Here is a 24,339-nt window from a genome sequence, read left to right as displayed (position 1 = left end):
TTGTATTCATTCAATCCACACGGGTATTAAGGTGAACTTTTCCTTTAAGTTGCTCCTTTCTCCTCAACTTTGTTTGGTTAAAGGACAAGTTCACCTTCATAAACATAAGGATTGAGAGAATGTAGCAATATTAGTAGAACACATCATTGAAAGTTTGAAGAAAATCAGACAATCCGTTCAAAAGTTATGAATTTTTGAAGTTTTTGTGTAGTACCCGCTGGATGAGAAGACTACTGCAGTGTATGAATAACTTAGATGTCACATGCGTACAACAATATAAGGAAAATATAAAGAGAATTTCACAAAATTCCATCTTTTGAAAAAAGTACAAATTCCCCTGACTCGTTACCGATAAATGTTATGGGTAATATTATTCCCCCTGCCTTTAGAAAGAGGCAAGTCAATTGCTCTTTTATTATGCGAAAAAAGTGAAAATATGTTGAATTTTCTTTTATATTTTCTTTATACTGTTGTACGCATATGACTCACAAGCTGTAGTAGTCTCCTCATCCAGCGGTTCCAACACAAAAATGGAAAAAAATTCATAACTTTTGCATCGATTGTCCAATTTTCCTCAAACTTTCACTGATGTGTTCTACTAATATTGTTGCATTTTCTCAATCCTTATGTTTATGGAGGTGAACTTGTCCTTTAAGCATGCAACTTTCTGAAATGGGAACACCGAGATTTAGAAATATTATTTGTCTTTTCTGTCAAATGTGTTTATGTTGTGTTACTGACTTTAATGAGATCTACTTTAATTTGTAATCATTGACATAAATGGGCCAGAGATACAACTCACTTCTCACTGGAAATCATGTAGAATTAAACCAATAGAGATGTGTCTCATGTGTGGATTTATTTCAGTGTTAATTGCCTGATTGGCTTGTTGTCTGTCGAGTCGCGAGTCCCCAGCTGCGGCATTGTGATTGGCAACTGCCCCTATAGACTTGACGGAAGCTATTATTTAGCAGAGCAGATTGAAAAGTCTCTTGCCGGCTGATTGGGAAAAGCCTTATTAGCCATGTCCCACCTTGACTCATGGACACAAAGGACCATCAAAAACTGACCTACATCCTCTTTTTTCCACAAAAACATTCTGAAGTTGGACAAATATGTATGCACGGCTCACAAAAATCCAGTAGACATGTCTAAAGTGTTTAGTATTCAAACTCATAGGAAGAATATGATCACATATAATTTCTTGGTAGAAACTTAACATAGGAGCGAAGGGTCACTGTCTGAGATGACTAGAGGGGAAAAAAGAACAAGTTACGCTGTATGAGAGGTACATTTAATTGTATACACTTATCTTATTTTCACCCCCCCCCCAACCTGCTTGTTTGACAAGCACACTCTAATCAGCTGAACAGTGGCACGCAATATAATTCCCATCAAACCTGTACTGTCGTATCTCACTTCAGAATTTCAATTTCTGCCAACTATCGTAAAGTGATATCTTTGAACTTTTGATTACAGGAGGGATTATCAAATCTGAGAGGCCATGATTTATGATGCATCAAACAACCATGTAGCATACGAGAGTCGTTTCCGTGTTACTAATGTGATAAAACAAAGACATTGCAAGGAAATATTCAAGATATGCTCAGTGGAGGGGATGGTACATTCCAGTATACTGTAAAATGAGGAATGTCAGCATGCATTTTAATACGCCGATTTAGCAAGAGCCAAGTTTCAAGAAATTAAAATGCCAGCGGAAGTTCTTGTCGACATTGTATGCGTTGAATGCGAGTGACAATTCGCAAAAATTTAATCCCACAAAAATATCTTGGCTTTACAGTATTCTGCTAAAGGAAACCAAAGCTCAAATATCAATGTGGATCGAGTGAAAGAAGGAATATCAGTTTAAAACATCAGTGAAATTTTGTAGAAAATTGGAAATTAGATTCAAAAGTTATTACGTGTTTCAGTGTCATCTTAAGAATAAGACTTAGTACAACTAAAGTTAATGACATTACTTTTTACAACAATTTTGGTTTCCTTTAATCATGTTCATACCTTAGCGATGATTGATATATGATGTCACCATCTTGACAGAATCTTGGTTTGGAAGGATTTTGCGGGCCTTTCCAAGTAATTTGATGAAAAATAGTTGAAATATTATTCTAGAATATGAATGGCACATATGATGTAGATTCTTTTTTTATTTTACACTGAATAATTATTTTATTAAATTTTTTTTGCAGACATGGTCAGTATCTAGTTTTACAACTGGATGGGACAAGAAATATAATCAAGGTGAGTCTTCACAGCTACATCATTGTGTTCTAAATGATTTTCTTTTTACCACAGCTTTCAGTCTGTGGAGCACTAAGAAATATTTTTCAAGCAACCACTTATCATTCTGAGAAACTGTCTGAAATGTGTTTAAAGTGTTACCCAAATGCTCTCAAAAGTCAACTAACCATCCCATGCCAAGAAGCACTGATAGTTTGGAAGAATTTATAGCTATGCAACTTTGTGCATGTAGGAATGAGGAAAATGTTTGATCACTGGTAAGTGTAAACCATAAGGTAACACAGATTTGAATTATAAATCATGTTTGTACATGGACTCTTTTGCTTTGAGATACCATAAAGTGAGCGTATCGTTGTGCTGTTTTCGTTTCTTTTGTGTTGTAATCTGTATATGTGTATTCAAATCATATCAAACAGCAGCTTTTAATGGCATGCCAATAAATTATAGCACAACTTTGATTTCTTTGAAGAGAAAACAAGAACTTATTGATAGCATTTATTGGATATCTTGATTCTGTGGAAGACTTTGGTCTATCTATGTGTTTTAATGATATATTGTAAAAGCTGTTATTTTTTGCGAGGATTTAATTTTCTCAAATTTTGCAAATCATTGTTTGGCTGCAAAATTAATAACGTGAAAATATTGCCATTGGGCTGGCATTAGGGCACTTTTACGATAGCTTCGATGTTTAATCACGAAAACAACATCTCACGAAAATTTGAGTCATTGGCACAAAAAGGGTCAAGGGAGTTTATGCTTCAGGAGAAGCGTTAAAGGGATGGTACAGTATTGGTGGAGATGAGAATTGGGCTTTTAACTTTTTGCGAGATACCAAGAAAACACTTATGATATAGTACAGAGCATACCGTTTTAAGAGGAATTCAAAGTTTACTTGATAAAAATCGGCTTTGGAATGACTGAAACATCCAAAAACAAAGTAAAACAAAGCGATTTTATAAAGTGGGGGTCCCACACTTTATTAGAATCGCTCTTTTTTGGATATCTCAGCCATTTCAAAACCAGTTTTCATCAAATTAACGTTGAATTCCTCATAGAATTACTTGCTCTTTCATATTTCATAAGGTTTCTCATTATCTCACCAAAAAAATGTCAGAAACCTGAAATTAGTTCTCAACCAAAACTATACGATCCCTTTAAGTGACTGTGCCTGAGTGTACAACCTGCTGTCTTGTTAGTATTTTCACACCAACAGTGTAGGTGAAAAGCAGTGTGAAAAAAAAAAATGTGGGTGCATGTTCCTCATCAGTCCTGTTCTCAGACTTTCATCAGGCCATGATATACATGTGTAAATATTGACTAGGATAGGTGTGCCTTAAATTGACAAACCATGTAAATTGTTGACTTTGTTGATGACTCTGCAATTGTGGCAGTTCTGCCCAACAGGCAGTAAATGAAACATTTGGGATTGCTACCAAGGGGGTGTTTCATCAAATTAGTCAGTGCTGACAATTTCAACAAAATCCTTGGTTTTGATTGGCTGAGATGCTCTGTTCACTGACTGTTACCATGGTGATTGTCAGAGACTGACAACTTGTCAGCACTGACTAACTTGATGAAACACCCCCCAGTATGCACCCTTGCGATTTGACGCAACAGTGAATAAGATTCAATGTCAGGATTCCGAGGGTATAAAATCTGTAAATTTCCGTAAACTTCTGGTTGTGGACCTCATTACTCTGGTTCCAGATTTTAGAAGTATGGTATACAAAAAAAAAAAAAAGACTCATTAAAGGGTTATCTGAATGGGTATGATCACTTATGAATCACATACTTTCAGCAACAAGGAAATTTCAAGCAGCACGACAGTTACAGATAGTGTTCTGAAGCGTTGGCTGCACGCAGGCAAGTAGCTATATAGACAACTTGTTATCACACATGTACGTGCTGTGGTTTCAACTGGGTGCAAGGAGGGGCCGGCGATATACCAATCTATGTTGCATGATTGCACCAAATGATCAGTAGCAGCAACCTGGCAAAAGATTGCACGAATATCACCCTTTATTGAGTTGGTAAGAATTTCTACGATGAGAATAGTCATAATGTATATTTATGAGGGTTCTGTGCCATTTTAAATTGCCTCTGTGACAATTGCTCTTATGGAATATGTGCATGCTTTAAAATCAAACATAAAACCTACCAACAAGCATAACCCTAACCCTAATCCTAATCCCTACATCAAGCTAAACCTAAAACCCTATCACAACCCTAGCCCTATAAAGTCCTTGCAGAAAATAAGACCAAAGCGATTGTCACAGGAGCAAATGTCGTGTCACCGTTTATAAGTGGTACAGTTCTATATCTATCACCATTGAACATATAGTCCTTGCTTGCCAGTACCCTTTAAAATAGTATTTTCTACCTGTTGTAGAGTTACCTCTTATCATAACGTTTTAGCAAATGTTGTATCTGAATCCTAATTTGAACTTAGAACAAACTTTGCCTTCACATTGATGGATTGTACAGTCAGAGAGAAAGTAAGATATCCCATTGGGACTTTTGAATGAATAGAGTCAGTATGCTCTAAATTTGCTCTGATTATCACTCATTCACTCCATTGTTCTATTCATTCTGAATCAGTGAAATCTACCTTGCCTGTATCCATATGGCATTTAAGCATGATCATAGCAGTGTCATTCAAACATGATTGTGATAATTGAGTATCATTCAGGGAACAACCATCAATGTATCTCTGTAGACATCGTTACAATACACAGTTTGTTTGCATCAACTTTCTCTTTCCCCCATTCACATCACATTCAAAGCCTTCAAACAACAGTTTGGCATCATTATCTCTAAATGAAATGAACTGTCATATGCTTTGGACGGCATGAACATTTTCCCCTCACATTTCACAGTTGCCAAGCTTATCAAGAAGAGAAATCTTGCCTCGACATTGCGTTTTCCTTCCGTATTCGTGGCAACAGCGTCGTTGAAAGCTCACAATTAGTATGGAGATGTGCGATGACAGGGAGGGGGAAGTGAAGCAAAGATGGCATTTGGTGCAAGAGTCCCAGGCAACATTTGATCCCTCGAGCTGCCTTCAGGAATACAGGACCCTGGCGAGCACCAACAAGTGACTGATTCTCCTCATCGCCCCCCCCCCCCCACTTTCTAAACTGGCAGGCAGAAAGTCCTTTGTCAGTTAGAACTACATTGTAATGTTGGATTTGTCAGCCAGGCAGTATGTAATGGCAGAGCTAGAAAAGGACAGTGATTCATCCTCCAAACCATTTTTTTGTGTGTGAATAAACCACTCCTTATGCCACAAGAACAAGCCATGCAACACTGTTATGACAAGCCATCTCATCAATATAATATACATGTCATGCAGGAATGCAAATTTTGTCAAATACTATCCCACAGTGTTTGCAATACAATCCTATTACTTAATTTATGAATGCTTTATTTTTTTAATACTTTCTTGCTCAGTATAACAATTATGTTTTGTCATTGTCACATGTATTCTAGAAGACAATTTGACTGAATATTTTAGCAAAAGCTCAGGAAACCAGGGCACAATTTGTCCTTCCCAAACATCATCTCACTGTGCCTTACGGTTCTCTCACTGCAATCCTCGATCAAAGGAAGCGAGAAGAATACGATTGGCCCTTGTGGTCGTATATTTCACTTTCATGTCAAAGTTCCTGACTTCATTTTGTTGAGGATAACAGATGTGTTTACTAGCTCCATCTTCTTTGCAAGCAGTCTACTGGCAACCTCCCACTGCTCAGCTGATAATTTCACACTCACTCACATGAACCTTGTAGTATACATGCAGATTGAACTGGGTCAGAAAGAGATGGCAATTTACATTGTCGTGATACTTACATGCAGTCACTCAGATGTTTTTTTTTTCTTCTAGCCACATTTTCTCAGATTTTTAAAACTGCATATCAATTCTTCCGCTTACAAACTGCTGCAGTTCTAGAATTTTCAGCATCTTTATGTAGGTATGTGGTATGAAGTGACAAGTAACTCGTTGAGGATGGTTTGATTTTACTACAACACGCATTTCCCATGGACGCTTGCCCGAGTATACTCGGGACTTGTCCTCAAACATAAAGATAAAGACACTGAGGGAAAAAGAGAGAGCAGAGAACTTTCCCTTTATGATAAAAGGCTAAAAATGTGCTGTTGAGTCACCAAAGATTTCTCGGGACGAGAAGACCAGGTCTGCTTTCTGTTAACCTGTTGAGGACGGGCTGATTTTGCTACAACACACATTTCCTATAGACACCTGCCCGAGCATACTTGGGACTAGTCTTCAGTTGTTTAAAGAAGACCTCATAGGAACCTCGAGGCTAAGCCCCGATGCTAGTTGTTTGCTCTGAAGCAGAAACTTCAGAGGACGTCTCCTGAGTTTGAACTACGGAATTCATCCCAAGTATATATTGGAATCAGTGAATGCAGCACCATTAGGAGAACTTATCAATGAGATTTGAGGAAAAGTTGACCATCTGTTTAACAAAGTAATGGTGTTAATTAGTGAAATGATGTAAAGAAAATATAAAGAGAATTCCACATTTCCTTTTTCCAAAATAATGAAAGAACACTTGACCTACTTCAGGAGGCATGTGGAATGATATTACTGTTGACATATACATGTATGTCAGTATACAAAGCTGGGAAAATAAATATTTTTGTAGAAAAAAAAAATGCAATTTTGTGGAATTCTCTTTATGTCTTCTATAGGCCTATGTCGTTCCACCATTGTGACATCGTGAAGTAATTAATACTATGCTACCTTTCTGCTGGTTGTTTTCTGAAAACCATAGCAGACCTATGGCAATATCTGTCTCTGTCACAGCGTAAATCACATCAGAACAAGTGTGGGTGTTTCCTTTAGGCTGGAGATAAGTTGTGACTAAAGTAGCAATATAAAGGGAGTGGTGGAGCAAAAATTTGGTGCACAAAAAGTCACACTTGAAGTCAAAAACAGAAATTTGGTGGAATTTGAATTTCAGATACCCGATTTCCCACGTTAAGGACTCTTATGTTTGATTCTCACATGCGGCTGTAGAGTAACTTGTCATACAAAAGGGACCAGATTAGTTGCTAGGTGTGATATATGAATATGTTTGTCTTGTTGATTCAATAGTAGTAAGTAAATACAAATAGATTAGGACTTACCAGATGCTCTAGCTGCACTTATATATGGTCCCTGCTGCCTGTCGGACAGAAAGTTTACAGGGCGATGAGTCGTTTTAGTCCTTTATCTCCAAAAAGTTTAAGTGTTCCCAGCTCTAGTGCATCGTGATAAATCACCGGCCGTCCTGCTCTGAAGCGAAGCCTAGTTGTGCACCCAGGAGAAACCACTTGATGTGACTGAATCATCAGATCAGGCTTCGCTGTTCCCTTAGCCAAGCAGCAGTACACAGGAAGGTTGTTTCCCCTCCGAAAACCAGTCATGGAAGCTCCTCACCTAATCGGCTAAAACCCTCCGCGTCCCAAATGGCTGGGGCCACTGCCTCATTTTTTTTTCGTTTTGTTTTGTTTTCCTTTACTGCTGGACAGTGCGTTGCTGGGCTCAGTCTATCAAAAAATTTACAATGTGTATCAAACTGATATGCTTATACAGGAGAACTTTTTAGATATCTTTCATACCATCACAAAATGTCAAATATGATATTATATAAAGACTGATAAAATGATGAAGATTTAGTTTAGTAAGCTAGATTTTTTTGGACCTTTTAGAAAATAATGGTATGATTTTTTTTTTCTGCCAAAGCCATCCAATCAGACAACTTCAAATCTTGAAGAAATTAGCTTTAGTGCATCAGTGCACAAAAGTTTAAACACGCTTTGAACTCACAATTTTTCCTGCGTTCCTCCTTTTGCCTATATTGTACCCAGGTTTGTTGCTGTAATGTGCTGTGCATGTTTTCATCAGTGTGCAGTTACATCATCAAAACTTGACCTAATTTTAAGTTACCCAGCTCGCTTTAGGCATGTGCCTCAATCTGACAGTTTGGCCATGGTGATGCAATAGGGATTAAGGGGAGTTAAAGGTTAATTCTGTTCATTGGCAGATAATCTTCATGCATCTATATGCCAATCTGTTATTTTCATCCTGTTTAAGTTGAAATGAATAATTGGCTTTTACCATATATGCCAATCTATTCTTTTCATCTTGTTTTAACCCGTTTAGGACGGGCTGATTTTGCTACAACAAGCATTTCCCATAGACACCTGCCGGAGTATACTCGGGACTCATCCTTAACAGGTTGATTGAAATAAAAGATGAGCTTATACTCCTCTTTATCCCTATGTCTGCTCATCTGTTATTCCATTTTGATAGACCTCTGAAGCAGTTTGCTTAAAAGAATGTTAAATGTAAAGTCAGGAAAAGTGAAGCTACTTTTTTTTTAAACCCAGAACTGAAAACAGGTATCAAACAAGTGACATACAATCACAATAGTATCTTTGAGATCTTACCCATGAAAATTGTCTAAAGATTTGCCTTGAAATTCATTGGCCTGGCTTCAGTGAATATTAATTGAATGTCAGGAAGTGATGAAATGTGAATCAGAAAGGTTGGCTAGGTGTTATGGATAGAGATAAGTGAGAATGGGACAAGCATGCCAGTTATATGAGGTCTGTCTATGCCAGTATTTTTGTTTCTGTCATGTGTTCCACTAGTCACATACTACACCTGTGTGTTTGCCAATATATTCCTCTTTCCTTTCCCATTAGCTCCCTTTCTCTCCCCTGTTTCTGCCTGCCTATTCTTAACCCGTTTAAAGACTAGTCCTGAGTATACTTGGGCAGGTGTCTATTGGAAATGTGTGTTGTAGCAAAATCAGCTTGTTCTCAATGGGTTAAATTCCCTCTCTCTCACCTGTTTCTCGCTGTGTCCTATCTATTCCTCTATATCTCTCCTTGAGCTTCCTTTTTCTCTCTTTTGTTTTATATGTCTGCATATATACAGTCCTCTGTTTCTCCTTTATCCCCCTTTATCTCCTTTTCGTACTCCCGTTTCTCTCTATTTGTCTAGTATATATCTATTTGTTTATATCTCTCCTTTATCTCCATTTCTTCTATTTCTCTCTGGGTATATGTCTATTCCCTTTATATCTCTTTTTTTATCTCCCCTTCTCTAACCAATTCTTGCTGTGTCCTATCTATTCCTCTTATTTCTCCCTTTGTGTCTATCTATCTATCTGTTCACTTTTATCGTTAATTCATCACCCCTTTTCTCTTGTATTTGTCTCTGTGTGTCTATATATTCCTCTATATCTGTTCGTCAGCTCCCCTTTTCTCCTGATTCTCTCTGTGTGTCTGTCTGTCTGTCCCCTTTATCTCTCCTTTCTCTCCATTATGTCCGTCTATCTATTTCTTTATATCTCTCCTTTATCTCCCCTTCTCTCACTAATTTCTAGCTGTGTCCTATCTATTCCTTTTTATCTCTCCATTATATGCCTTTCTCTCTCCTGTTCCTCTCTGTGTTTATATATTCCTGTATATCTTTCCTTCAGCTCCCTTCATGTCTCCTGTTTCCCAATTGTATTTGTAATATCTATTCCTCTGTATCTCTCCTTTATCTTCTTTTCTCTCTCCTCTTTCTCTATGTGAGTCTGTCTTTATATTCCTCTCTATCTTTCCTTCAGCTCCCCTTTTCTCTCCCGTTTCTCTTATGTGTCTATCTGTGTATTTCTCTATATCTCTCATTTATCTCCCTTTCTCTCTTCTGTTTCACCCCATGTGTCTATCCATCTGTTCCCTTTTATCTTTTATTCAGCTCACTTTCTATGCCCCGTTTCTCTGTGTGCCCTATATATTCCTCTATATCTTTCTTCTCCCCTTTTCTCTCCTATTTCTTTCTGTGTGTCTATGTATTCCTTCAGCTCCCTTTCTCCTGTTCTCTCTATGTGTCGCTGTATTTATTCCTTTATATTTCTCCTTAAACTCCCTTCCTCTTTACCTGCATCACCCCCTCCTTGCTCACTCCCTCTCGATGCATTTCCTCCCGAGGATTCAATTTCCTGTATGTGGTGTACTTCATCCCACCACCACTGATGTGTGAAGGCAAAACAAATTTAAAGGCACCTATCTGTTATGACATAACCCTACCTAACCCCCTTCCTTTCCCACATCTCCCTCAGCTTCCCTAAAGCTCCCACGCCCCTCTGATCACCTGACGCTTTAACTTCTACCCTACATATATTTTTTTTTCTCTTTATTTCTTTCAGATCTCTATAATCTCTACTGTGATTTGATTTAGGATTTACACATCCAACACCCTTAGTTGGTGGTGTGTTTCTTGAACACTGTAAATTAGGGAAAACACAAAGAGAAACAACACAAATAACAAAATTTTGTTCCCAATAAAATATTTTTTTCCTAATGTGACAGAGGCATATGCCACCAAGATATCATCAAGCACATTTCAAATTCAGCAGGGGAGGGCTGGTTGCTGCAGCCCCCCCCCCCCCACATGTGGCTCTTAGTAAAATACAACAGATAACACTAAAAACAAAGCCTGAAAATCCATGACTTTCAAGGGTTCTACCTTGAGATTCTTCCTGGGGGGGGGGGGGGAGCACTGAGCCTGGCCCACCTAACTGTGAGCACCCTCTCCCTACACCTGATCCTGTAGAAAACAAGATTACTGATTCATGAATTTTTAAAAAGTGAAGAAGAAACAAAAAAAAAAATTCTTTAACATTTGACATACAGTTACATATATATTTCATACATTTATTTTCCATGACTGTCCAAAGCTTACAATACTTAAAAGTTCCCTAGCTGGGAATCTGTCCCTGCAATTCTTTCTCTCTCATATCAGGTCAGTGGAAGAAAGCCTGCAGATAGAGAACCCGAGCTCATGCAATGTCACTGCATGAGTAACATTACCTGACCACCCTACCCCACTCCACCCCCTCCTGTGCCAAGAGTCGTCACCACAAGCATTTTTTATTGTCTTCAGTGTATAATGTCAGTTGACTCAGCCTTCCTGTCAGGTTCGTGCAACTTTTCTTCAAGGGGGTCAAACCAGAGAATAGCATAGATTCCTTGATAAAACAGGACTTCCTCTTGCCGACATCCTCGTATCTATTCTCACACTCATTATATTCTTCTTCTTTTTTTAATCTTTGCACAGGAAGGACTCCCCCTGGAGTTTGTGGCACTCATCCAAGATGACAGGTCTTTCTGGAGGGGATCGGCAAAGCTCCCCGCTGCCTACCTACCAGGGGGTCTGAGGAGGTTTAATGCTTACGCAATCCATGGAACAGGTGCAGAGAGGGAGTATGAATCCCTGTACCCGGCTGAAGGGGACAAACATGACTGTCCAGACTTGTAAGTTTGAATAGACATTGAATAGGAAGGTATGTGACAGGGAGAAGGGAGGGGTTGCCCCAAGGAGGAAACGGAGATGATTGTACACAAAATTTGGATCTTCCTTATGCTGTTATGATGTTTGGGGTCAAGGAATCAGAGTGTGGGTGCTTAGACAAAAGAAGAAAACAAAATTATGTTGCCTTTTCTAGATCAGTTGTATCATGTAAGCAGTTTTTCTCTCTCCCAAGATCAGACTTTTACACTGCTTTGATGATTATTAGGTGATCATACCAGAATATGGGACACACACTCATCCACACACATGCACACACCTGCATGATATACACTTTGACAGCTTCATTTTTGAGGACAATCCATGAATCTTCTCTGCCCTTTGTATTGGCATAACTGATGAGAAATTAGATTTGCATAGTCTGCTGGACACCTGAGGACTTTTGCAGTGCCTTCTGAATAAGGATATGCAAGTGGTCTCAAAATTTGTTTTAGGTCTAGATAGCCCATCTTCAGACGTAAAGGTGAACAGGCAACATGTACTTCCATTGCTGTGGCTCATTGGATAGGACCATAGACCATTGAGTGCACATCACAAGATCGACACCCAATAATCATACATCCATGAGTCATACAACCCATGAGTTCAACACCAAGAAAACAAGGCCCATGTGAGCAACACATTAAGCCCCATGTTGTAATTTCAAACTCATGGGCTGTATTTATCTAGTTTCAAACTCATGGGCCTTATTTGCCTAGTGTCGAACTCATGGGCTGTATGACTCATGGACCTTTTTTTTTTCAATGTCAAACTCGTGGGTTGTATGACTCGTGGGTGTCAGTCTTGTGAAGTCTCTGGTTGAAGACCTTTGGCTGCAACAGTTGTTCCTCTGGGCAAGGAACTGAATCCTTACTGCGTAGTCCTTTGTAGGGGACTTGAAGCCTTTGATTGCATGGTTGTTTGCTGATGAGCATTCATTGCTCCCGTAGCAGCCACATAGAATAAATCATCATACATAAGGACGTATCTCACTGGAGGAGACTTTGCTGTGACTGCCGCAACTGATAGTCACCAAAAAAATGGCTTGTGCTCTCACAAAGAAAGTAACTCAAGGGCAACTTGAGATGTGTCTCCAAATAAGATGGTAATATATTCATCCAGAAGTTGTCATGGAGACCTCACATGGCCGGCGGAACCGTGAGAGGGGGCTCAGGCCACTTTTTGTGCACCATACAAAGGAATACATAAGGTGTCATCACTGTGGGTCCCCACACTTTTTTTAACCCGGAAGTACGTAAGTGGCACTAAAAAGAAATAGATAGACACCTAGAGATCTTGAAGTGTGAGCGTGGTAAGGTTATGTTTTTCTGCTGAAGACTCTTTTTTTTTTTGCTTGTCAGCTGAAGAAACCTGGAAGTAGAAAGTGGAAGGGGAGAGATGAGCTGAGGCCTTTTTTTTTTTGCTTGTTAGCTCATGAAACCCAGAAGTTGGCTCCCCCCTCCACTTTTGAAAATGCTGCGCCGGCCCTGAGATGAAATTTGTCTCCTCAACTTGGCTGCGACCGGGAGACCTGAATTGCAGGAGACACCACAAAGATGTTTGAGATTTGAAAGAGTCTAAAAAAAATTGAACATGTTCAATTCTCTCGTGACTTCCCGGAGACTCAGCTACATTCCAGGAGACATCGCAGAGGCATCCAGGAGAGGACTCCATGACCAGGGAGACTCAAATCACCACCAGGTCACCAAGAAGTCTCCAGCCCAGTGAGACACCCACAGGGGGTGCGTAAAGCGAACTGTACCGTACTGTACCCGCGCCAGAGGAGCGCTCGAACGCTCCTAAAGTTGTACCGTACCGTACTGTACCGATCCAAAAGTGGACCACTTCCCGATGTGCTCCAAAATGGTACCAAAAGCGTACCAAAAGTTCGTATGTGAGAATGTGCTTAAAGGATGCATATACGTCACAATGCAAAGAGTTCATTCTCTTTGTTCGGGACATCTGTAAGTAGTTCAAGTGAATCCAGATGAATAACCCTTTTGCTACAAAATGCGTGACCTCTTCTAAAAATAAGTCATGGGGTACGCTCTCTCAACAGAGCGCTCAAACGCTCCAAATCTGGCATAGTTCAGTACGGTACACTTTCATTCAGTTCGCTTTGGTTCGCTTTAGAGCGCTCGAATGCACCTATAATATACACACACATGTACATGCACTGCTTGTGCTCAGAAACTGAATTTTTTTTTTTGGGGGGGGGTCTGATAATCATCCATGAGAACGTGTTGCCATGCAGTGCATGAATTTAGAACCATTTTTTTTTTTTAAATAAGATCATTTATTAGCAGAGGAGCAAGCTTGCTGCATGGGGCATGTCTGGTGTGTCATTTGAGGCACAGGTTGTGAGGAAAATGAGAGGAAGGAAACATTGGAATCCTCCCCAGTCTATAATTAAGCTGAGTGGAAACTTATGCAAGGGGGACTGTTGGTATGACTCATGCACATGCATTGTGCAAAACATAACCCATGCTTGCACAGTCTCAGCTGAATCATCTCATGTGAAAAGCTTTACTCACAGTTTGAGCTCGATCATCTAAAATGGAAAGCAATTTGCGAAAAAAGAAGACGGCTTTGCACCCAGAGCTTAAGGCAAGAGAAATAGTCTCTGTACAGCAATGACCAAGATTTACAGTAGGCCTTCATTGTATCATCACACTCTCTTACAGGAGAATTTGGAAGATTGTTTGAGGAAACTGAAATAAAAATACAGAAAAAAACGTGGATCAATTCATTATGAAGGGTGTCAAACAAATGTATGGCCAGTGGAACACCAGTGAATCTTGTCTTATTTTTGTCAATTAAGTTTCAAACCTGAACAAGGAAAAGTAGAAATTACGCGGTGCGTAACATATGTCCCCGCCGGAAGTAGCATTTTGTAACAAAATGTGCAATATAGGTAAAAAATCAAGGTCAAAGGTCAAAGAAGTCAAAGGTCAAAATTCTGTGTAGAAGTTTTGAAGCCCTCACCTAGTGCCATCACATAAAGCAAATGGAATCGAAATTGGGTTAGAAATGGCGAAGGAGTAGCATTTTGTAGCCAATGTACAATATAGGTCAAAAATCAAGGTCAAAGGTCAACGAAGACAAAGGTCAAAATTCTGTGTAGAAGTTTTGAAGCCCTCACCTAGTGCTATCAAATAAAGCAAACAGAATCGAAATTGGGTTAGAAATGGCGCAGGAGTAGCATTTTGTAGCAAAATGCACAATATAGGTCAAAAATCAAGGTCAAAGGTCAAAGAAGTCAAAGGTCAAAATTCTGTGTAGAAGTTTTGAAGCCCTCAACTAGTGCCATCATATAAAGCAAACGGAATCGAAATCGGGTTAAAAATGGCGAAGGAGTAGCATTTCGTAGCAAAATGTACAATATAGGTCAAAAATCAAGGTCAAAGGTCAAAGAAGTCAAAGGTCAAAATTCTGTGTAGAAGTTTTGAAGCCCTCACCTAGTGCCATCACATAAAGCAAACGGAATCGAAATCGGGTTAGAAATGGCGAAGGAGTAGCATTTTGTAGCAAATTGTACAATATAGGTCAAAAAATCAAGGTCAAAGGTCAAAGAAGTCAAAGGTCAAAATTCTGTGTAGAAGTTTTGAAGCCCTCACCTAGTGCCATCACATAAAGCAAACGGAATCGAAATCGGGTTAGAAATGGCGAAGGAGTAGCATTTTGTAGCAAAATGTACAATATAGGTCAAAGGTCAAGGTCAAAGGTCACGACTGAAATTCTGTGTAGACGTTTCAAAGCTCCCATGTAGTGCTATCATATAAAGCAAACAGAATCAAAATTGGCTCATAAATGACAGAGAAGTAGCAAATTGAAGATTTTGATCACACACGGACGCACACACGGACACACGGACACACGGACGGACACACGGACGGACGGACACACGGACGGACGGACACACGGACACACACACGTACGGAGCCCGTTTCATAGTCCCCTGCTCGAACTCGTTCGAACCTGAACAGCTGACATCATAGAATTCCATTTGGTTCTTTGTAGTTTGTTATAAAAAGACTTGGTTATATCACATATTCACAATTCATACTACAAAAGTTTTTTAAAATGGTTTGTGTATCATGTATTAATCCACACTAGAACCTCTCATTCACAGTAACTCCAGTTGGCGTCAATGTGCCAGTGCATTTGAACCCCTGTAACAGTCTTCAATTGCATTAATAGAGGGAAGTTATAGATTATCTCTCACAGGTGTCAATGTCACTGTTAAATTGGTATCACTCTCATTTTCTCGTTGATCACTATGAAAATTATATAGATATTTCTTCTCCTTTTTTGTGTGTGTCACAGAATAACTGCAAATGAAGTCATTCACCATTTGCTCACTATCCTTAAAGGTAGGGGATACCTTTTACAGACCTCCCAAAATGCAGCATAACATTAGATATGAACCTCAGGGGACTTGTTTAGGCCACTGCTGAGAAATTTGGAAGTCAACAGTTATCTACAATTTGAATAATGCACAAAACTCAACTACTCAGTAGTTCTGTGTGTCAGCCACACTTAAGCATTTTTCTTGCAGTCTTCTGTATTTTGTATCTATAAACACAAATATAAAAGTATAAGAGCTGATGTAATAACATATAGAGTGTGTGGCAAGAATGTATACTGAAATGTTTGTAAGTTTTTGATGAACTTTCTCCACAAAATATACATGATGGACACACATGCAGTGCATGGGTCTGCAAAGGTAGCCTAGTAATGTACTGGAATTTACGGTGAGCCCCGAAAAAAATTCAATTCAAAATCTAACGGTCAAAAAAGTGTACTAAATGTTACCTTCCACTTTCAATACTTTATGGGAGTTTCTAAAATGATACTCTCTTCAACTTACCACTGTATTTACACAACTCTTCATTTAAGGCATGCAAATGGGATTCCCTACCTTTAAGAGGAATTAGCACTTCTTATTACCAACCTGGGAGGCAGGTTACCATGAAACATGACCACTTCAGTCCTGTTGAAACCTGTTCCATCTGGCTGGATATGAGGAGATTTTTATGGTCTTTAAATCAATCCCATTTGCTGTGCATAATTTTCATGTGGCCATGTTACTCTGGGTCCTATTGGTCATGCTGAAATGGTCATTGGATGACTGACAGGGTTATGTGAAAATGTTAAAATCTGTTTGGAATGAGGTAAATAGAGGTCTCACTGGTTTTCGCTCCGTCACGAGATAAGAATTCCCCGGAGGCGCCACGAGAATTAATCTGACAGTGTGCGAACAATTATCCAATTGTGGGTAATGTCAGGTGGGGTTAGCCAGTTCGTCTCATTATACCGTAGTCCTGATTCATGACGGAAACTGTTAGTCAGCTTTCTTGTTGTCTCTCTTGCAGGTATGAACTCTTCCTGGCTGTGCTGGAGGAGAAATCTCCTCACTTCATGTCGACCAAACTTTCCGCTTTCACCAATTTCGGAAACTTTTAAAGTGTGGTGAACGAGACATTAAAATCAAGAAAATCATATAAAAGAAGGTGTCAAAGCAGAGGGAAATGTCTCCTAAAACAGATTTTTAATGTGACTTCTTAAAAGATATTCGTGCCACTGAGAAATCGCGAGTTAAAACTGATTGATTTACTTCACCGATATTCACTCTGGAACAGCCGTCTTTTGCGAGCCCTAAAATATGATGTCATGAAATGAACAAAACCCTTTACGAGTGCAGCGGGACACTGAGGCCGCCATTCATAAAGCACTTACTTGGTGAGCGGATGCAATATCTGGCCTGTCTTTAGTAGCATCTGCTTTCTCGGCTGAGACATTAAAACGTCCAATTTTTACCTTATTATTGTACGGAAAGACTTGAGTTTGACATCGAGAGTGAATTGAGTGATAACAGTGACAATGACACTGATAGTGACAGTAGCAAAGTCGGGGTGGTAGAAGAAGCGAGGGAGAGGCGACGGAGCCCACTGTGTGGATGGAGTGCATAGCACAGCGTATCAACGCAGGGCTGATTCGTTCATTTCGTGATGTCATAATTTTGGTCACCAAAATTTCGCCACCAGATCGGGTTCGGGTGGTCTAAAAAGGGTCTCAAAACACCATCTCTCCATCATTCTAGAGAGGTTTTCAACTTCTAAAAGTTAATTATTCATATTCCTAGAGACTTAAGCTTTCCAGAAATGTATAAATCACCTTGTTTATGAATATCGTCCTTTTTTTCTCATTCACCATACTTTAAGCTTTCTTTGACTGGTTATGTGTGTATTTTAGATGCTCTACATTGTCAGATCTACTTGTTATGAATGATGTGGCAGTTTCATGTCAAAATAGCTGAGCATGTGTAGCAGGAGATATCTTGATATGTTAGAACAAAGTCAGGAGCAGCTTTTGATATCCTGTTTTTCATGTGTGGATGAAAAGAACAGCAGTAAACCAAAATATTTAATACATTACAGTATGCACAAATAATAAGGATCACTAATATATTTCTTGAAATTGTGAGCTAGAATGCTCTGTCCTCGGAAATTGTTGCAGCACCATCTGAGGGAGCATTCTGTAACCGACTGACCGATAATCACAGTTGATGGTCTTTGTTCTTCATATTTGTTATACGCTTGTAAATACCTATAAATAGACTGTATTATAATATAAATAACACAGTCTTCAAGAATCTTCAGCTTGTTGAAGGTGGCAGAATTAACCAAAAGAAGAAGAAGAAAAAATGTTAGGATGCATGTCCCTATTTCTTGTAATTATAGCTGTCAATCTAAATACAGTGTACAACATAAAAAAAAAAAAAGAAAACTGATAAAGGTTAGACTGACAATGATCAGTCTTTCGCTTATAAGTTCAGCTGAGCTCTTTTGTGAAGGTCAAATGAATTTACATCGGGGTCTTTCAGGGTGATTTCATTGGCCAGCCAATTGGTGCGTTCAGACATTATTGGCCAGGAATGGTGTGCTTGGACATTGGTAAGGAAACTTGTCGCATCGCTCCTGGACAGGATGAGAAACCATGGAAAGCTGGGCCAAGGTCAGGTCAAAGATGACGGGATATGAAGCTGGACAGTTGGGCAAATTTGGATAATGCTTCATCCACTTTGATCCTGACTCATCCCAAATCCCAGGAAACCGCAGCCACTTTGTGCAGAGTTGAGCGGCATTTTTTTATTTTCAGAATATCCTTCATCCTTTCTTAATTTGGAGAAATTTATGAAGAGCAACTCATTTTATGGCTTGAAGCAAATTAGCCATTTGTTTTGTCAAACGTATCTGTCAAGTTGATTCACACACGTCTAATTCATATTTCCTTCTGAAAAAAAAAATCATCTGTTGTATGACTGCAGTTGAAAAAGTAGGGCAGTTAGTGTTTAAGTGTATGTGTGACATGTATGGTATATGAGAATATAGCAATGACAAACAGTCTATGTACAAACAAAGCTTGGAGCCAGTTTATATGAAGGTAAAATCATCAGTGCTGTAGTGATGAAGAATATTGTAATGAAAATGATAATGAGATTCATCGACGTCAATCTTTCTCTTTGCATATTATATTCCCCCTCCAACACAACCTAATTTAGGCTTGCACAACGAATACCTTGTCCTCAGACAGAGATTCTCCCGCAATGACTTCCACTGGAAAACATTTTATGATTACTCACCATCAAGAAATATACATGGCTGAATGCCTTGATACTGATAGTGCTCATGGATAATTAATGTCTTTCTGCAGACAAGTATTATCGTCATTATCGCATGGGAGCTGGTTCTGTTGACCTTGAATGGAGTCAGGTTTACATAGGCTGTGATCTGGGGCCCAATACATAAAAGATGTTAGGATAGCAACTCTTGCTGGAATGGCAACTTCCCATAGCAACCTGCAATCAGGAAGCTGGATTTAGCGCCATGAGCATCTATTGATGGACTGTTGCGCTATAAAAGTATACACTATTATTGTTATTATTATTATTATTATTATTATTATTATTATTATTATTATTATTATTATTATTATTATTATTATTATTATTATTATTATTATTATTATTATTATTATTATTTTGTTTCATTACCATAACAACTGCCATTCCAGCAAGAGTTGCTATCATATCAACTTTTTGTGAAATGGGGCCCTGGTGATATGCTTGGTGATATGTATTGAGGGGGGGGGGGGGTTGCTAATCTCTTTCCATGACAAAATATCTTGGCCTACAAAGGGATGCCTTACTATGGATGCCAGCCTGACATTTTGTGCTGGAGCAGAAATGTCATCTGTATCAGACCTTTAAGTCACGTCTGGAGTGTCAGAAAGTCAGTGTGCAGCTGTACTCCGTCTCTGGCCACTCCCAACTGATTTGTCCCGAAGTTTGGTGAACTGATCGGAAGTTATTTCTGAGCCACGGCCATGTTTGGGATGTGCTGCTGCAGTGGTGTGGGAGATGATTTGTTGAGAAGATTCCCATGCATTCTCAGACATACAGCACTTATTCACAATTAGACAAACTCACATCTTCTTTTACAGATTTCTTTTTACAAGCTCAATGAAATTCTTTCAATGAGCAAAGTTGTCTTATATGCACATAGTTTATGTGTCAGAAATAATATGTTTCCATATCAAAGGCTTATTGTACAGCTTTTTGTAATGTGTGCCGGTTATTCACTCATTCCATAGCCCTGAACGTGCTACCCCTTACTCTAATGTTTTATAGGTGAATTCGAAATCTTTGAGAGATTATAAAGATCTGAAATAGGGAATCTTGCAAATCATTGTGTTGTAAAATTAATGTTCATGCAGATTTGGATTTAACATGTTTGATACCGTACCTTCCATTGCAATCATTAATAGTAAATACTGTCTGCTCCATCTTTGCTCCACCAGTCATCGTCTAGAGTACTTCAGAGATGTAGACTGGACAGGGGTGGTGGACGTTGCAGCGCTGCCCTCAACGTCTTCAGTCTGGAAGTGATCTTCAAAGGAAGTGGTCTTCATGTCGGCCTCACTCTCTGGAATCTGCGTAACGAATGGCATCATGCGTGGCAAATCAGGCAGGAACGGAGTGCAAAAGGTTCCAGAGTATTTCTGGCTCGTCAAAGACAAGAGGGCTCAGAAAGTTGGCATTATTGCCATCGTCTGTTGCAGCTGATCCTGGCAGTGTTCCGTCGATTACAGTTCAAGAAGATAAGAAGCTGATTTGTGAGCAGGTGCTGTAGATGTGTACTGATGGATCGATGTATAGAGGAGAATCTTGATCCTCAAATTTATCCAGTATCCAATGTAATTCATTGTGACAAAAAGAAAAGAGTTTTACAAGAGAGGAAAAAAAAGATCTTTTTTCAACTTATCAGAGAAATTATAAAGATTATGTATGTAATATGAAAATGTTTTTATGAAGTCATGCAAAATTCTCACATTTATTTTTTTATCTGGTAACAAAGTGTATCGAAGTTTATATTGTGAATTAATAGCCACATTATGGAAATAAAGAATTGAATTATATGGCCTTGATCAAAACGTGTATCTCTGGTGATGAACAGTCTAGTGGGTGTAATAGGTACAACTGCAGTCCGAGATAAAATAGTAACATGTGTGAACAAAGGACACTTGTATTAACCATTTCTCTTCATATGTGACAATGAGCTTTTTGCTACTTTGGTTGTGATTTCCGTGACCGGAAGACACTGTAACACACTGTGATGTCAAGCAAAGAAGTTCAGTCTGCGTCACTTCTTGGCAGCCATCAGTTTGGCCCTCTGAGAGGCAGGGGGCCTTGCCTTCTTCCAAGGTACTGCATGTGGCCTGTTTTTTTAAGTGAGATTAATATCTCGGCATCTCAGCCTCATAGGAGATCAGTGGAAGATAGTTGGATAGGTGAAAAATAATGGGATTGTTGGCCCCCTTTAGCTTGAGGTTCAGGTGTTCATTGTATTATTATTTTTAAGGGATTAAATGAGGGATGTAGCATGGAAATTCATCCTCTTTAAAAGGATTCATGTGGGATATGTACGAGTATTTGAAAACTTGTCATTGTAAGTCTTGATTATTGCTGTCCTTCTGTGTGGACAACTTTGTATCTGGCTGAGGAAGGTATTACCAAAACCGAAGTCACTGCAGTCATTGGTGTTGGTATAACTTTAGTGAACAATCGATAGCTATGGTCTCGGTTCCCTGAAATGGAGGCGTACAATTCAATTACAGTGTGATACAAAGGAATCTACCCATCTAATATACCCCATAATATTTCTGCATGAGTTCTTGCATACATGTCTTTTTCTTTTTCCCCTGAAACTCATTGTCTTCCATGACTCACCATTAGCCAGCAGTTAGCATGGTTTTATGCCAAGATGTACTGCTTAAGGATAGAATCTAGTTGGTGAGCTGAACTCATTCTCTTACCTTATCACAATGGTGTCTCTCCTTTAGTAAAATTAGATGGCATTCTAGATAGATGGAGATTGAATTAGAAAAAACAACAACAATCCTGCAGCAATTTGATGAGATATGGACATCATATCTGCACACATGTTCACTCAGTTGTGCTGTTCAAAACACCCCAATCCCTCAAGACATAGTTGAAGTTGATTCACATTGTTCAGTTGATCGTAGTTGATTCAGTCTTTGAGAAAGGAAAGAAAAAATAACAAAGAAGTAGAAATGACTCTCTTTTCTCTTCACAGTGCAGTATTGAAATCTTCCCAACCAATAAAAAAACAATCCAGTTCCATTTAACAGCTCATGAGCTGGCAGGTAGAACTGTTAACCCGTTGAAGACGGACTGATTTTGTTCCAACAGGCATTTCCCATAGACACTTGCCCGAGTATACTCGGGACTCGTCCTCCACGGGTTAATCGTTATTAAGTTACCAGGAGCTTTTGACCAATGGAGATGCATTGTTTGTTTGTTCTGGTCGTGAGTGGCAGTGTTGTTGTTGGCTGTCTCTTGGATTTTCCCCCACCTGTCAGTGACACGATGTCTTCCACAGCTGCAGGTGATGTGGTTAGCTGGGACCAAGTTAAAGATATCCCCTCTGATATCCTGACTCAGGCAAAGCAACTGATGAGGGATCATGAGGAGTGTGTCATTGAGTGTAGGACCATGGATGACTCCTTCTTGTGTGCATAAAGAGTGAGTGGTTCAAAACTGTATTGAAGATATTCTTCATCTTTCCAGTGCACCTTGTAATTCGTACATATGCTCACAAATACAGAGACAATATCAAGAGACAAAAGCATACAAACAGCTGAGGCTCATAACAGTGTGGACCTATATACAAATGACACACAGGTCTGAGTGCGTCAGTCGGAATTGTGTGCATAAGGTAACTATGGAATGCTTAACCCACGAGGCGAAGCCTAGTGGGTTTAGGCTAAATTCCATAGTTACCGCATGCACACTAAATTCTGACTGACGCACGAAAAGACATGTGCGTCATCTGATTTATAGAATGGGTAATTTTCTTGTCAAAAACCCATTTTTCTATCGTGTTACCCGATGACAAAATTACTGGATGCATTTCCTTTTGGCTTGCCGTAAACGGGCATGCATACCCGTACTTACCGTTTTTACTGGATGCATGGCCAGCCATGCATCAGTTTTACTGGATGCATGGCCAAGCTGAGTGCGCGAACGCTTGCTTTAGTGCGCGAACCTTTGTTACAAGTACGCGTACTCTTGCTGAGTGCGCGATAACATGTTTACCACTGTGACTCAGCGTGCGGCCAGTAAAAATGAACACATAGTTCTCAACCAATCAGATCGCAGGACTCTCGCTACCCATTTTATGATACCAATTAACAAAGAAATAATTGAACTAACTTGATCTCAACAAACAGAAATGTATACTGACACAGACATATGCCAATGCAGACACACCTGTACAAATACAAACTTATAAAAACACAGACCCATACAACCACACACCTTAATGGGAACAATTCAACAAAACACATTCTTATGCCAATACAGACATAATGCAAACACAGGTCTAAACAAAGACAGAGTATCAGCAAAAACACAGACCTATAATAACAAATGTACACAAACACAAATTCAACTACAGACCTATAAACCACAAATATGTACCTATACACACCTACAAAGCATTGACCATTGCAAAAACAGACCTATTGACCGATTCGGGTTCGTTGAGGGCAGCAGACATTTTACGGCACAGGGCGCAGCCACGGTGTGTATCAGCCGACCCCCCCTGCTCTCCCCCACCCCGGGGCAACATGTTTATCACGCACTTGTAACAAAGGTTCGCGCACTAGCAAGCATTCGCGCACTCAGTACGAGACGCCTATTGGCTAAAGCAGTTTTTCATTCTGCGCGCGTGCTAATGTAGGGAGAGGGGTGGGGGAGTGCGGAGGGGGGGTCGGATGATACACCCAGTATGGCTGCGCGCATGCCAAAAATACACATAGCGCGTCACAGAATCGGTCAATACAACACAGTCGTACAAATGTCCAGACCCATACAGCACACACCTGTGTGTACACACTTGTGTGTAAAAGCTGTTTGCTGTTGGATATAAGTGTATTACATATGCTGTCAACTGCAAAAGTGCAATGACGTTTTGCAGTCGTCCTACTTGAATGGATGGCTTTCAAGCTACAATTGTGCTATATAATGGATTCTCTCTGGATGTAGCAGCAAAAGTAAAAGGTGTCTTAAGAGCCTGTGTGTTGCTGAGTGATATGTGGTGCTAAGGTCATAATGACTAACGGACTTCTTGGAAGGACATCAG

The 24,339-nt window shown here is 39.5% G+C and overlaps 1 protein-coding gene across 1 annotated transcript in view; it reads left to right on the top strand.

Annotated features, from left to right (window-relative positions):
- Positions 1 to 20,634, top strand: part of LOC139733040 (UPF0462 protein C4orf33 homolog) — a 39,851-nt gene extending 19,217 nt beyond the window's left edge. The window contains exons 4-6 of the mRNA XM_071643883.1: positions 2,208 to 2,259; positions 11,381 to 11,577; positions 20,474 to 20,634. Coding sequence (XP_071499984.1) covers positions 2,208 to 2,259; positions 11,381 to 11,577; positions 20,474 to 20,561 — 337 coding nt within the window. The 3' untranslated portion in view covers positions 20,562 to 20,634. The remainder of the gene's footprint in view (positions 1 to 2,207; positions 2,260 to 11,380; positions 11,578 to 20,473) is intronic.
- The last annotated feature ends 3,705 nt before the right edge of the window (positions 20,635 to 24,339 follow it).

This window comes from Diadema antillarum, unplaced genomic scaffold, assembly GCF_040938485.1.
Source record: "Diadema antillarum isolate AM-2024a unplaced genomic scaffold, OU_Dant_1.0 seq00000460_RagTag, whole genome shotgun sequence".
NCBI lineage: Eukaryota > Metazoa > Echinodermata > Echinoidea > Diadematoida > Diadematidae > Diadema > Diadema antillarum.
The sequence above is the reverse complement of the archived record's forward strand: the minus strand, read 5'-3'. Positions and strand labels throughout refer to the sequence as shown.